General features: G+C 41.8%; 1 protein-coding gene across 1 annotated transcript in view; it reads left to right on the top strand.

The window, feature by feature from the left end:
- Positions 1–10,733: 10,733 nt before the first annotated feature.
- LOC311282614 (FYVE, RhoGEF and PH domain-containing protein 6-like) overlaps positions 10,734–15,721 on the top strand; it is a 37,807-nt gene continuing 32,819 nt past the window's right edge. Inside the window, exon 1 of the mRNA XM_084396504.1 lies at positions 10,734–10,866. Coding sequence (XP_084252630.1) covers positions 10,854–10,866 — 13 coding nt within the window. The 5' untranslated portion in view covers positions 10,734–10,853. The remainder of the gene's footprint in view (positions 10,867–15,721) is intronic.

Here is a 15,721-nt window from a genome sequence, read left to right as displayed (position 1 = left end):
ACAAACAAAGTCTATGAACAGAACTTGGTGACATGACAGGCCGAGATGGAGTGCAGAGGACCGAGGCTGGAGGCGGAGCCGCGGGATCCTCATGCACGGGCGCTGCGGATGGTGCAGGGCCTGCGGCTCGACGGTGGTGCAGGGCTGTGGACATCCAGCAGCGGCGGGGTTGGAGGACTGGCTAAGCTTGGTGGTAAGATGATAGGGTAGATGCAGTCTCTGGAGTGGTGAGAAAATGGCGAAAAATAGAGTATGCTAGGGTGTTCGGGCCCCTGAGAAAGTTTTGATTCACTGATCTACATATGTGCATTTAATACGTTTAAAGGCCAAAAAAATTGGATAACAATAGCTTTAAAACCATGTCAGTATAGCATACATTATTTGTCAAGCACAGTCCGATAAGAGATACTGAAACATAAGAATCAGGTTAAATGTTGAAATGAATGATCCACAATATTTTCAGAACCAGGAAGTATGACCATATTAGCCCAGTTCTGTCAACACTGCATTGGCTACCTATTAAACATCGTATACATTTTTAAATATTGCTGATTACTTACAAAGCACTAAATGGTTTAGCTCCGCAGTACTTGAGCGAGCTCTTAACGCATTATAGTCCTTCACGTCTATTGTGATATCAAAATTCTGGCCAGTTGATAATACCTAGAGTATCAAAATCGACTGCTGGTGGTAGATGCTTTTCCTATTTAGCACCAAAACTTTGGAACAGTCTTCCTAACATTGTCTGGGAAGCAGACACACTCTGTCAGTTCAAAGCTAGACTAAAAACACATCTCTTTGACCTAGCATACCCATAAAACATTATAGACTTCTATAATTCAATATTAGGCTGCATAGTTTAGGTCAGCCGGAACCGGCAACACTTCCCATAAACCCTGATGTCCTTGTTACATCATAAGAAGAATGGCGTCTACGCTAATATTAGTCTCTCTGTTTATCCCGAGGTTAGCTGCAGTCTGCCGGATCCAGGCTGTATCTAGATCTGATGAAGGACCTGCGCCTGGGCGTGACGACAACACAGTCCTGAAGTGTCAACTAGTCTCTCCCCTGTGAAGGCCTCCTTCCCTTCTCTTTACCTCAGTACAGATAAAGCGTTGTCGGGATGATTCTGGTTCGCGTGGCTACGTGGAAGTGATAGAAATTCTGTATTATAAATTTTAAGGCCAGACTAGTAGTTTGTTGAGGGTTGATTTGTAGGGAAGGACTACACGCCTGTGCACATATATTCAAACGCGCATACTTATAGACTGAATTCGTAATACACATGTGCACGCCATCAGTGTTCTCACTGGTTCGCGTTTTTGAAGTTTGTGCAGAAAGAACTTAAGAGTTTTCTGTTAAAACAGTGTTGTGTAAGCGGCCCCTAAGTTAATAACTAATGATCATTGCGACTGAAGTGAATCAATCAAAACTAACTTTAGCTGGACAATAACTTTATTCTAGAGCTGCTGTAAAGCCAAAACAATCTCTGTTACTTTCATTTCGACAAGATGACTTGACTTGCCTTGACAATACAACCTGGAAATACAGAAGAGACTGTTTATTGCTAGTGGTGAAATATCATCGTTCTTCGAACTATAATGACCAATTTGTAATAATTTACAATAAGGTCCCAAACCGTCCCATTAGTTAATGTTTGTTAAAGTAACATTAACAATAGCAATTTGCTTACACTACTTGCTTGAATAATATAACGAATGTATCTAATGATACAATTGTAATATATATATATATATATATATATATATATATAAAGCGGTTCAAATGTTGACTTATATCTTACCAAGATGCAATTTTATATAGTTTATACTCTTTATTATGTACATAATGAACCAAGGTGAACATATTTAGATAGGTTGTGAACCCTGTTTTGTTTTTAGGCAGTTGAAAATAATATAATATATTGTAGCTTTTGTGCTATCAAAAATACACGGAGGCAGGATTGCAGTGTCCGAACAACAACAGTTGTGTTTTTTTATTGAACTGATGCGTCAGAAAGACGCGCATTAACCCACCCCCAAACTCTCATGAACGTCTTCTTAAAGGGGAAATGTCCAATATACATGCGTGTCGTGATGAGTGAATTATGTCAGCAGATCAGTGATGTGTGAGCTTGTATCTGCCCCTACACAGGTCCCCCCAGAATTCACCAACACTGGCAACAGTAGCTTGCTTGGAGCTTGAACTTGTCTCCCTGAACGTGTGAAGTGACGCAAATCGGCAGCAGCTTGAACCTCTTGCGTAGTCTGAGATTCCGCTCTGGAGGCTGCTTCCTTTTTGGTGGCTGGACGACCCCTCCTTGGAACCTGTGCTGGAACCATCAGCTGACCCAGCTCCCCATGAGCTGGTTTGAGTCGATCGACGGTGACTCGTTCTGGGCGTCCTCCTATATCGACTAGAAAGGTTTTGGCTCCAGCTTCCAGAACCCGAAACGGGCCATCATACGGGGGTCGCAGAGAATTCCGATGAGCATCATGACGAATGAATACGAACTTAGCCTCAGAAAGATCTTTGGGTACCCAAGCCACTGCCAGTCCATGTTGAGAGGTAGGGACAGGTCTGAAAGCCTTGATCCTGTCTAAGAGGGCAGTGCGTTCAGAAGATGGACTCCAGGGCTTTGTGCTGTCTAGAATGAAATCTCCTGGGACCCTCAGACTCTGACCGTATACCAATTCTGCTGAAGAAGTTTGTAGATCCTCCTTGGGAGCTGTCCGCAGGCCCAGCAGAACCCAAGGTAGTCGCTCGGTCCATCTGTCATCTGTCAGACTGGCCCTCAGTGCAGCTTTAAGAGAACGATGAAAGCGTTTGCAGAGGCCATTTGCCTGTGGATGGAATGCTGTAGTACGGTGAAGCTGCACTCCCAGAATCCTAGCTACCTCTGTCCACAAATCAGATGTAAATTGGGGCCCGCGGTCTGAAGATATGTCTGATGGTGTGCCGAAACGTGCAACCCAAGTGTCAATGAAGACCCGTGCTACATCCGCTGTTGTCGTTGAGGTCAAAGGTACTGCCTCCGGCCACCTACTGGTTCGATCCACCATAGTCAGAAGATGAGTAAACCCCCGGGATGGTGGCAGTGGTCCCACCAGGTCAACATTGACGTGGTCAAAGCGTCGCTCCGGTACCTCGAAAGTTTCCAGTGGTGCCTTGACGTGTCTTTGTACTTTAGCCCGCTGACATGCTACACAAGCTGAAACCCAGTTTCGGATGTCCTTCTTCAATCCATGCCACACAAACTTTGAAGAGACCAGTTTCTGTGAAGCTTTTCGTCCAGGGTGTGACAAACCGTGGACTTTGTCGAAAACAGCTCGCCTCCACTGTCCAGGTACCATTGGACGAGGGTAGCCCCTGGAGACATCACACATCAGTGTAACTCCTGCCTCTGAAAAGCGGACATCTGCTATTTTCAAACCTGAGACAGCTGTTCTGTACGACTGTACCTCGGAATCAGAGTGCTGGTCAGCTGCTAACCGAACAAAGTCCATACCCAAGTGCTGTGCCCTGGAAAGACAATCTGCCACCACATTGCTTTTTCCTTCAATGTGCTTGATATCTGTCGTGAACTCGGATATAAAAGCCAGGTGGCATTGTTGTCGTGTCGACCAGGGTTCAGAAACTTTAGACATGGCATGAACCAAGGGTTTGTGATCTACAAATGCTGTGAAAACACGTCCCTCCAAAAAGAAACGAAAGTGTCTTACTTCAAGGTACAGTGCGAGCAACTCTCTGTCAAATGCACTGTACTTCTGCTCATTTGGGCGTAGCTGGCGACTAAAAAATGCAAGGGGTTGCCAAACCCCGCCAACCAGCTGTTCGTGTACAGCGCCGACAGCGTGGTCTGAAGCATCAGAAGTGAGAGCAATGGGGGCACCTGGAACTGGGTGGGACAGTAAGGTGGCTTGCGCCAAAGCGAGTTTAGCACCGTCAAATGACTCAGACATCTCCTCTGACCAGGAAATCGTTTTGTTCTTGCCATGTCCTTTGAGGGCCCTGTACAAAGGATGCATGAGCTCAGCTGCCCGAGGAATGAAACAGTGATAGAAATTCACCATCCCCACAAACTCCTGTAGTCCTTTGGTTGTCTGGGGAACAGGGAACTGTGTAATGATGTCGACTTTGTCTGGTAGGGGAACTGCTCCTTCGCCTGTGATTCGATGACCAAGAAAGTCGATAGCAGTCAGACCAAACTGACACTTAGTGGGGTTAATTATCAAGCCATGCTGGCTGAGGCGAGCGAACATCAATCGCAGATGCGCCAGGTGCTCTGATCTAGAGGTACTGGCGACTAAAATGTCATCCAAGTACACAAATAAAAAGTGCAGATCTCGAAGGAGTCCATCATGCGCTGAAAGGTTTGTGCCGCATTTTTGAGCCCAAAAGGCATCCGCAAAAATTCAAAAAGGCCAAATGGTGTTATCACAGCTGTTTTTGGGATGTCTTCGTGGAATACTGGCACCTGATGGTATTCCCGAACAAGGTCCACCTTTGAGAAAATAGTTTTCCCAGCCAGGCGGGCTGAAAAATCCTGAATGTGAGGAACCGGGTATCGATCAGGTGTGGTGATGTCATTGAGTCGACGATAATCCCCACAAGGGCGGCAACCGCCGTCTGCTTTGGGAACCATGTGGAGGGGTGAGGCCCAAGGACTGTTGGAGCGTTGCACTATACCCAGTTTTTCCATGTTTGTGAACTCTGCTTCGGCAACTGCCAGCTTCACTGGATCTAATCGACGGGGCCGGGCATGAACTGGCGGCCCGGATGTAGAGATATGATGTACAACCCCATGGCTGGCCAGTGCTGAGGAGAAAGTGGGCTTGGTGAGATTAGGAAATTCACCAAGCAGCTGGGCGAACCCGCACTCGCCTGTCAATGCGCTAGACAGGGTGGTTGTGGGAAAAGTGCTCCTCGAACAGGGTAAGACATTAAAACCTTCTGCAGTGACTAAACAGCAATTTTTGACATCAACCAACAGTCCATTAGTACACAGGAAGTCTGCACCCAGGAGGGGCCTACTCACATCCGCTAAGACAAACTCCCATGTAAAACGTTGTCCATTGAAGCACAAGGGGTATTAGCCGTTTCCCATAGGTGCGTATCTTGCCTTGGTTGGCTGCCTCGAGCGGTGAGCCAGCTTCACCCAAGCGTCTGTCCACCGGGGATGCGGGGAGGACACTCACCTGTGCCCCTGTATCACACAGGAAATGTCGGCCAGATAAGGAGTCAGTGACGAACAGTAGGTAAGCGTTGTCGTCAGCTACTATGCTACTGACTGTTGGTGTGATACGGCTCCCCTTGAACGTGCATGGTGGACGGCACCTTTTGGCTTTACCCCCGAAACGAGCATGAAAGTAACATAGACCTTGTTCCGCTGACTGCCGCGCAGCAAAAGTTGGCCGTTCCTCTGAACACTGTGCTGCAGCTCTCATAACCGGGTATACAGACGCAGCCACTGAGTCAGTAGTACACTTGTGTGATGCTGCCTGATAAACATCTGCCAGTTGTGCTAGTTCTCTGTAGTCAGTCACTGTGCTATTTGCCAGAGGGGTACGAACACTCTTAGGTAACTGTTGTAAAAACAACTCTTTAAACAGAAAGCATGGTTTATGCTCACCCAGCAGCGCTAGCATGTGATCCATTAACTCAGATGGCCGGGAATCTCCGAGGCCTGGCAGTGAGAGCAAACAACGTGCTCTTTCAGTCTCTGATAAACTGAAAGTCTTTAACAGGTATGCCTTTAGTGTAGCATATTTATTCCGATCCGGGGGATTTTCTAGAATGCTGATCCCTCGCGCAGCCGTGGAGTTGCAGAGGGCTGCAGCAACATAATAATATCTCGTGTCGTCCGCGGTTATGTCTCGCAATGCGAACTGAGCTTCGGCTTGAGCGAACCACACGGTCGCTTGTTGCTCCCAAAACTCCGGCAGCTTCAGAGATACAGCATTCGTCAACATCGTACGTTAATTGTTCTGCATCGGGGTCACCAATGTAGCTTTTGTGCTATCAAAAATACACGGAGGCAGGATTGAAGTGTCCGAATAACAACAGTGTGTTTTTTTATTGAACTGATGCGTCAGAAAGACGCGCATTAACCCACCCCCAAACTCTCATGAACGTCTTCTTAAAGGGGAAATGTCCAATATACATGCGTGTCGGTGATGAGTGAATTATGTCAGCAGATCAGTGATGTGTGAGCTTGTATCTGCCCCTACAATATATTAATATAATAGCTGTCACAATTGCTAGGCGACAAGAATAGTCCTCCGTAGGCTAAACTGTCCCATTTAACAATAGTCCTTCTTTCGCGGGCTTCGAAGGCATGGCCTTTAAAGTCTGAGTCCTTCAAAGGATGCAGCTTTTGAATTGACTGTTCGCAAAGACTGACTGCTTTTTCGGACAAAAAGGGCGGATTTGGCAGATGGCGGATTATGATTGGTCAGATCACCTGTCAATCAAACTCCCTGTGAAGGGTCAATAGAGCGTCACAGTCCCGCCCACAGCCGGGGCCGGAAGTAAGAATTCAATACAATTTCTCCATTGACAGTTGGGGAATAAGCCATAAAAACGTAACCATACATGGTAGACTTAAAACCAGCTACGGCTGTACTAAGCGATTGTATATGCTCATATAACCGCCAAAAGTTCATGGGGCACTAACCTTGTTTTGAGATAAATGCCTTTTATTCGCGATGTCTTGGAGAAGTACTTCATTACCCACAATCCTGAACAATCCCACAACCCCACAGTGATGCATCTGATTGGTGAAGCTCGTGTAACTGTCTGGTTAAACCCCGCGAAAAGTCCGTGTTGGAAACGACATGTGTTGACGACTGAGCGGTGATTGCAGTCAGGTACAAAACACTTCACCATGTTGCTAACGTTATATCGTTAACCGCTTTTCACACACGCACACAATATAAAATACACGATAAAATACACAATGATAAATATAAAATTCAATACACAATACCTATATAAAACACTATTATTTACACGATTACTACTGAAAGAACTGCTATAAACTGCACAAGAAAAAGTTCGCGTGGCTGTCGTCAGATTTGAAAGTCGCTCAAAAGGCTCTTTCGCGGTTGTGGCTTCAGTCGACTTCAGTGAGGCGCGGTGGTTTATGGGATGAGTAGTTCCTTCGCTCGGAAATGAAAATATGTACACAGTCTTGTACCTTTGACTTTTTTTGTATTTTCTCATCGTTTTTTCACTCAAAATGATATGTTGTATGAGTTCAGCCGTAGCTGGTTATTCTCAGACATGCTCTAAAACTCTTTAGATACGGATTTTTCCAAAACGTCAATGGGCGAAATGAATGGGAAATTTACTTCCGGCACCTAAGCTCTCTCGGACTGTGGGCGGGACTGTGACGGTCTATTGGGACACAGCCACTGTTTTTCGCCTACTGTATAGGGAACAGAGGTGGGTAGAGTATCCAAAAACTGTACTCAAGTAAAAGTACAAGTAGGCTACTTATAGAAATATTTACTCAAAGTAAAAGTAAAAGTAATAATCTTAATAGTTACTTGAGTAAGAGTAAAAAAGTATCCAATGAAAAAACTACTCAAGTAGCGAGTAGTTACTTAGGATCATATAGGCCTAGATCTATATGAAGACTTCATAATGCAAAAGCCTCTAAGTACCATCTGAAATTTTCTTCTAAAACAAGCATTTTTATCAAGCTCGTATATTTAAGGTCAGTAATTTCACTTTAATGACAATTAATAGGTACTTTTCATAGCCATTTAAGTGAAATAACTGAACATAAACATACAAGCTTGATAAAAATGCTCTTTTAGAAGAACATTTCAGATGGTACTTAGAGGCTTTTGCATCTGAAGTCGTCATATATATAAAATGATATTATTTAGATATTTTTTTAATACTATTATTATCATAACATGTAAATAGGAAAATGTTGGCGTTATTTTATCACTTGGGAGCAATTTTGTACTTTTGTATTATTATTATTATTATTATTTTTTTTTTTTTACAGATTGGGCTTTGGTCGGACTCGGGCTCATTTAGCTTTTCTCCTTTCATCGTGCCCATAATATACGTGCAGAGCGCAGGCTACTGTATGAAATATTGTTGATAATATTATAAATATGCAACGCAATATGCGATCATGCCAGTAACTCGACGCGCGTGCAATGCATGATTAGGTGACAGTTGACCATGCAGAGCATCAGGGAGAAGTTGGAGCGTAAAGAGTTACTAAAAGTTCCCAATACTTCAGGAAAAGCTGCATTTTGAAAGAGTTTTGATTTGATTACCGAGCCTGAAACCTTCAGCAGTGGATGCTATTCTTTTTCTTCACAACGATCGCAAATAAACAGTGAATGAGCCTACTCAGTTCAACGGATTTTTTTTCTTCTTTATTATATTTTTATTATTATTTAACGTTAGCCACAATAGCCATTATTGTTTAACGTTGACGTTTTCGGGCTGGGGCCGGATTAGGGCTTGAACACCACGTGCCAGGTCTCGGTTAGGCTGGATGTTTTGCCCCGTGCAGGGCTCTAGGCAGTATGCTAGCTGGAGCCGTTTACCTCCAGTCTTTGTGCTAAGCTAGGCTAGCGGTGGCACCCATTTTTTGTACGGGGCAAAACATCCAGCCCTAACCGAGACCTGGCACGTGGTGTTCAAGCCCTAATCCGGCCCCAGCCCGAAAACGTCTGCAATTTTTCAGCCCGAACCCGACCCAAGACCAACATCAATATAACTTTGAGCTTGACTCGCATACACATACACACACACGCTACTAGGTAACATTTTATTATAGGCCTCAAACATAACTACCACCACCGACAATTATGCCCACATATATTAATACAGACTGTCCATTACAGAGAAGCAAGCATGCAGTAGAGAATATTATATAGCCAAATGTGATCCAGCAGTAAATAAAGATTTACGGCCTACCTTTTTTTTTATGTCAAATAACGTTACTGAAGAACAACGTTTCAAAGAACTCTTTGCCAACTGGCTAACGTTAAATAATAATAAAAATATAATAAAGAAGAAAAAAAATCCGTCAGACATTGTTACGGCACGCAAAGATGAAAAAGGTATGTATGGACTTATCTAACTCTGGGGGATACGGTGAATAAGCCAAAGTCCCGTGTCGGCGTGTTCCTTTAAGTCCTCATGGATTTCATAAAATGTAAAAAATGCTTTAATAGTCTACATTTAATAACATTTAACTTAATGCAGGGTTTCCAAAACAATTTTATAAGCAGCACAACTGTTTTCAACACTGATAATAATTAAAAATGTTTCTTGAGCATCAAATCATCATATTAGAATGATTTCTGAAGGATGTGACGCTGAAGACTCGCAGGAATAAATTAGGCTACATTTTAAAACATGTTCACAAATTATTTTCATTTGTAATAATATTTTACAATATTACTGTTTTTACTGTATTTTTGATTAAATAAATGCAACATAAGAGACTTTCAAAAACATTAAAAAGGCTGTCAATTAGCACTGCATTATTCATACTTTATTGTCAATAAATACCTTGAGAGGGCTTGAAAAACACACATGGGGCTAAAATCATGTGTTTATTGTCTTCATATAAAAAATAACATCATTCAATAACATCCTATAACATATTATATTTTCCTATAACATTCAACATTCAGTAACATCAGTAAAAACATGAGATGTGAGATGGCTTTTTTTTTTTTTTTTTTTTGCTGCTGCTACATGCCTTTGCCCATATAAAGGCTGGATGTATATATATATATAATAATTCATAAAATCAGCTATGATGAGTTAATTTACCAGTTTCAATAAAACTTTGGATAACCTACCTACATGACCGATTTAAACAAATGAGACAGAGGACAACTATGCACAAGAAATATCATTAATACTTTACAATAAGGTTTCATTAGTTAACATTAGTATACTTAAGTTAACATGAACTAAGAATGAACAATACTTCTACAGCATTTATTAATGTTTGTTAATGTTAATTTAAACATTAATGCGCTTTAAGTAACATGAACAAACAATGAACAAAAGATTTTATTACCTAACATTAAGAAATATTAATAAATACTGTTACAAATGTATTGCTCATTGTTAGTTCATGTTAGGTAATACATTATCAAATGTTACCTAATGAGGCCTTATTCTGTAAAGTAAAAATAAATAAAAAAAAACTGGTCTGAGCCCAGCTCTTTAACCTTTTTTTCTGCTCAAACGGACATTGGAGTATAGATTTTATAGCTAGGTTTGATGACTGCGTTCACCTTTGTCATGTAGCCTAATTAAAATTGCGCCTACAGACCAGTCCTGATTTTATCAGTGGCTCCTTATGAGCGATGGAATAAGCGCCCTTGTCTGTTTAGATTTGAGGACGATGATTGGATCTATTTTATGTCATATCTTTGAATACAGCTCTGTCCCAAATGGCACACTTTCATATGCACTTTCGGTCTTGTGGACTTACAATGGCCGTTAAGTCCATGAGACCATAGGGTGTCCCATTTGTCATTTTAGGTTTCAGAAGGGTGCTCGCGAGCGCCCCCTCGCGGTCGATAAGCGCACTTTTGCCGAGCCCGCACTGATGCGGATCAACACAGCCAGGCACTGGCACGCACTCAATGGAATTGCGAATTAGGCTACTCTACTAGTTACAAAAAGGCACGTGTGTATGTAACCCGCCCTCTCTGAGCCTCTGAAGGAATTTGATCACAGTATTTCCTCATTAAACTGGACTGGAAACGTCGCCTTGAATGGTATCGTTGAGCTTCTAGAAAACTAGACAGTGGTCACGCATAGCTATCTCATGAATAAGTGAATATTGTGGGACGATGAAGCGTACAGGTGAGAGTTTTTTTTCTTCTTTTTTACATGGATAATTCATACTAAGTCACAACTACAACCATTTTAATAGTAAGCCGATGTTTAATTTTAAGAGATTTTTAATAGGCCTACAAATGGTATAATTTAAAAGACAAAAAGTCAGAAAGTTGATTTTATATACTTGGTTGAACTGACTTTTTAAAGGCAAAAGCAAAGAGACACTGACTAGTTGTAACACGGATAAGATGTACACTGTAACAAATGAGTTTTCTCTAGAAGTGGTTTGTTTTTTATATATGTTTTAAGAAGCGAGTTCAAGCACCTACCTTTAGAAATATTCACTGGATCAAAGAGTCTGACAGCCATTCACGGTCTACCATTTATTTTGAATGGGTCTTTTGTTTGTAAATTTAATAGAATATGCTGGGCTATATAAATCTTGCTGAATTCCATTACAGCTAGGGACTTTCCATGCCCCTTCCCAAAACTAAGTATAGGCTACTTAAAAAGTAAAGATCAAGTATATTTTTAAGTATGCTTACTAATATCAATGTATTATAAGTAAGTGTGCTGTTTCACTTGGGACTAAATTGGCCTAGCCTGACTACGTCAGACTTCGTACTTCCGCTCAATTTCAGTTCGCTTCTGTACTCAGTCTGAGATAGCGACCTATCTCCCCGTTTTCCTCCGGCCTGAAAACAGCCGGCCAATCAACGAACAGAGGGCGGGCTGAGAGCCGTGACGTAGACGCTGATACCGTGGATGCTTAGATTTACTTCACATAATCTGCAAAAGTCGTTCACAGCCATGTTCACTCCGGTATTTCGCTCGATGGTTTTGTTTTCGCATCATACATGTGTTTACAGTGGAAGTTTGATGCTGCTGAGCCAGCACATAACTCACATCATAACCAAACGTTATGTGATTGGCTTACGGGTAACCAATGATTTTAAACTTCAGACATGCGCCCCCCGCGAGAAAGAAAACGCTTTTCAATTACGCCCTTCCAGACTCTGTCTACGAAGCAAAGCGAAGTAGCAGAGTTTGGTATTACCAGGCTAAAATTGGCCCACTTTTTAGTGTATAAAAGTATAATTTTAAGTAGGCTATAAAATTTCACACATGTCTAGTACAATTATTTCATTAATACAGTGTATACAGATATATATCATAACATATGACAGATTAAAATGTTATCTGATAATCCAAACAATATACAAGTCAAACAAAAATATTTTCTCAATAAAATACAATTATTAACTTTTTCATATAAAATAATGGCATTTTTAATATTTAAAAATAGTCATTTTTGAGTTTGACAAAAAACACACCACAAAACACAGATATACAGCATAGTTCAAAACATAATAATAATGAATAATTTCTGAACATTGACTCTCAGTCTTTATTCACCTTTTTCTCATGGTTTCTCAATAGAATTCATAAAAGTATAGAATAGAATAGCAGTTTTAATAGGGGCTCATTGTAACACAATATGGCAACGTGCCTCACCTGCGCAACTAAACCCGGCTAGTTTCTTCTGCTGGTTAGATCAACATTAAAGAACAACCTCAACTGTTAAATAACATATATAAAATTAATATAATTTCAGATTTGTCTAGTTTTAAATAAATGCAAAAAAAAAAAAAAAAAAACAGTGATGAAAAATTTACTTAAGTAAGAAATGTACTTTTGCTATGGTTAAATAAATGTTCAATGATATCTTCCAAAGATTTTTTTAATTTTGGAGCAATTCTTTTCTCTGTATAGTGTTGATATGACAACTAGTAAATACACCAAGTTTCATCATGCTGGCATGTGTGTGGAACTAGCCCTGTGCTAGGTTGTGTCCCGCTCACCCCTACACAATTAGTTTACAACTACGTTTTTCATTGTACTGCGAATACCACAAGTGAACTTATAGTTAACTATTCTAAATTACTATTCTAATACTTGTAGCACATTTTTTAGTTTATGAAAGTACACTTTGATGTATACTCTCAGTAAATTACTAGTTTAGTAGTTTCATACTTCAAGTATACTTGTAAGTTTTCTTTAAATAAACAACAACATACTAAGTGCAAAAATAATAAATAAATAGTTGACTATAAGTATACTATGTTCTTAGGTATTAATTCATTTTGTATAGGCTACAACTCTTTCCATTTTAAAAACATTTTATTCTAGCTTCATGCATAATTTTTTAATCAACACTTGAATGTGGGTAAGTTTCATAAGAAAAGCAACATTTTAAACCAAAAGCTGAGAAAATGTCTGGAGGGTATTCCAGAAAGCAGGTTATGTGACATACTCGGGTGTGTTTAAGGGTAAGTAAGCGGATAACCTCAACTTTCGGTTCCAAAAACGAAGGTAACTTTCAGGGTATGTAAGTAGCCATAGAACATGGCTACTCTCTGAACATGAGCTTCTCTGGAGGGTTAGCTTATTCCAGAGTTTCAGCGCATGGGTGCCCTATTGATGAGGCTCCAGTGGGCGTGACAGATTGCGCACAATATTACATACTGTATATAGTTATATCGATATAAAAAGCACTATTAAAACAAGGTAATGTTAATTTTATTATAATATATAGCTATTGCCTAAAATTCTCATCTCACACATTGTTGATCTGCATTCAGATGTTTTTTTTATTTTTGCAACAGGACGTATATGCTATAATAAAAGACACATATTATATGATATGATATATCGGTAACACTTTATTTTACAGTATCCTTGTTACATATGTTACATGTACTTACCATAGTAATAACATACTCGGTTATAACCTCGGTTCTCTCTAGAAGAGGGAACGAGTACTGCGTAATATCTTACGCTCGGGGAAAATCTCTTTTCCTCGAGATACTGAAGCCAAAAATTTTCCTTAATTTTGAAATAATGTAAAAGGCGTTGCGGCAGCATGCAGACATAGGCAAGATGGCTCGCGCGCCTATTGGCTGCCCTGCGGCAACTGCAGCAGCCTATCGAGAGAGGCCCTTCGTGACTATGAACGATTCGATTCGCGCCGCATAACGACGGGGACGTCGAGCGAACTGTAGCGAATAGCCTCTTTTTATAATGTTCAGCACCCATTCTGATACCCCGGGAAGCTTTGCCCATGCACTTGCACGAATAGCTAGGGGTTGAATGAGATCTGGGCTCTGGCCGCGACATAATGGCGACCGGAGAGCTTCGGTATGCTGTAACATAGTAACATACAGTGCTTGCAGCGTACGAGGCGGGGGGCACAGCGATCACAGCGGGCAGCCTGCCCGCGCTCGACTCTCTTATGGCGGCTTGCTGGGAGAGAGCGAGCGGGGTGAGCCCTGTGGGGCTTGTCATGTCTATGAGTGAATGTGGGCGCGGGACAGCGGGCCATTTACTACACTGAGAACACTGTCGTCTTGAGCCGACTGTATGTGCGTTGATTTCGTTTTTACAGAAACTGTGAGACATGCAGTGTGCAGTGTTTGTGGGCACTGGGTCGTGGGCACATTCACTACATTTAATGCACAATCGACATGAGTCGATTTTATGTGTGCGAGCCCTGGAATGTGGCGGGCTGTGCTTGCGTGTAGGAATGAGCACTGGGCTGTGGGCATTTTTACTACACTCATAACACCATCGGCCGTGGCGGGGGGGAACCCCGTGGGGCTTGTCATGTCTGTGAGTGAATGTGGGTGCAGGGCAGCGGGCACATTTACTACACTGAAAACACCGTCGGCTTGAGCTGACTGTATGTGCGTTGGTTTCGTTTTACAGAAACCGTGAGACATGCAGTGTGCAGTGTTTGTGGGCACTGGGTCGTGGGCACATTCAAAAAGGGGTGGTAGTCAGCTTGATCTGTTATTGAAGCGAGTTGGGGATGAAGAGAGTTGGGGATGAATAGGGAAAGGATGAAGTGGAAGGGGGAAGTGATGATAGTTGATAAGTTGGAAGTTGATAAGTGGATAGAGTGGGGGCATCATTCTCAGTTAAATGTAGGCCGAGTGATTAGGACCCCCGAGACAACCTGGAAGGGAAGAGTAGAGGGCATGATATGGATGGTTGAATGGATGAGAGAGGGATGTGAAGGGAGGGTTCGAGAGAACGAGACAAACAGCACTGTAAGGGGCGGCCCAATATAAGACGGTTTTGAGAAGTCAGGTGACTGGTTGAGGCGTGGCCCCACTCCCGAACCTCAGTTAACTAGCCCTTAAACAGGCAAGAGTGGAAAATGATGAGCAAAATGTCATTTTTATATCATCTGGACTTAAGTAAAACATATCCAAAATAATTATTTAAATATTTGATATATTTTGGATTTTATGAGTTGTGACTCCCAGTTCACGTTGCCTGATTAGGGTATAAAAGAAGGACCAAGTTATTAATCTTTTAACTGTTACTGGCCCACTTGCCCCTGCATGTTTAAAACAATTATGTCCTATACTTCATCTGGGGCCCGTTCTTCATACGTCGCTAACTCAGTTAGCTGGATTTGATTGTTGGCGATTTGGCATGATCTTGGATTGTTTGGTTCTTCGACGCTCATCCTGGACTTGCTGTCATAGCAACAGGTGCGCAAGCTTAAATACTGCTCGGGAGCAGGCTTATTTCATGTTAACAGGATTAGACTGCGGCTTCATAAGCGGAGCTGATACGGGAAGTCCAGCGCAGCGCGATAGTGGACTTTCTGAGATATATATTTTTTCTCGTGACTCGTGAGATTGTCGTTTACATTATTAATTTGTTGGAAACGCACATTTATTTTCGACTTGTCGGAGTCGGGCTTTAACTACAGCACAAACTGTTTGCATTGCCCTAAGATTATTTGCAAGTGGCTCTTTCCTTTACACTATTGGAGATGCGGAGAACTTGATGGAAAGTGCTGTCTGTC

Source organism: Rutilus rutilus, assembly GCF_951802725.1.
Source record: "Rutilus rutilus genome assembly, chromosome: 23".
Lineage (NCBI taxonomy): Eukaryota > Metazoa > Chordata > Actinopteri > Cypriniformes > Leuciscidae > Rutilus > Rutilus rutilus.
The sequence above is the reverse complement of the archived record's forward strand: the minus strand, read 5'-3'. Positions and strand labels throughout refer to the sequence as shown.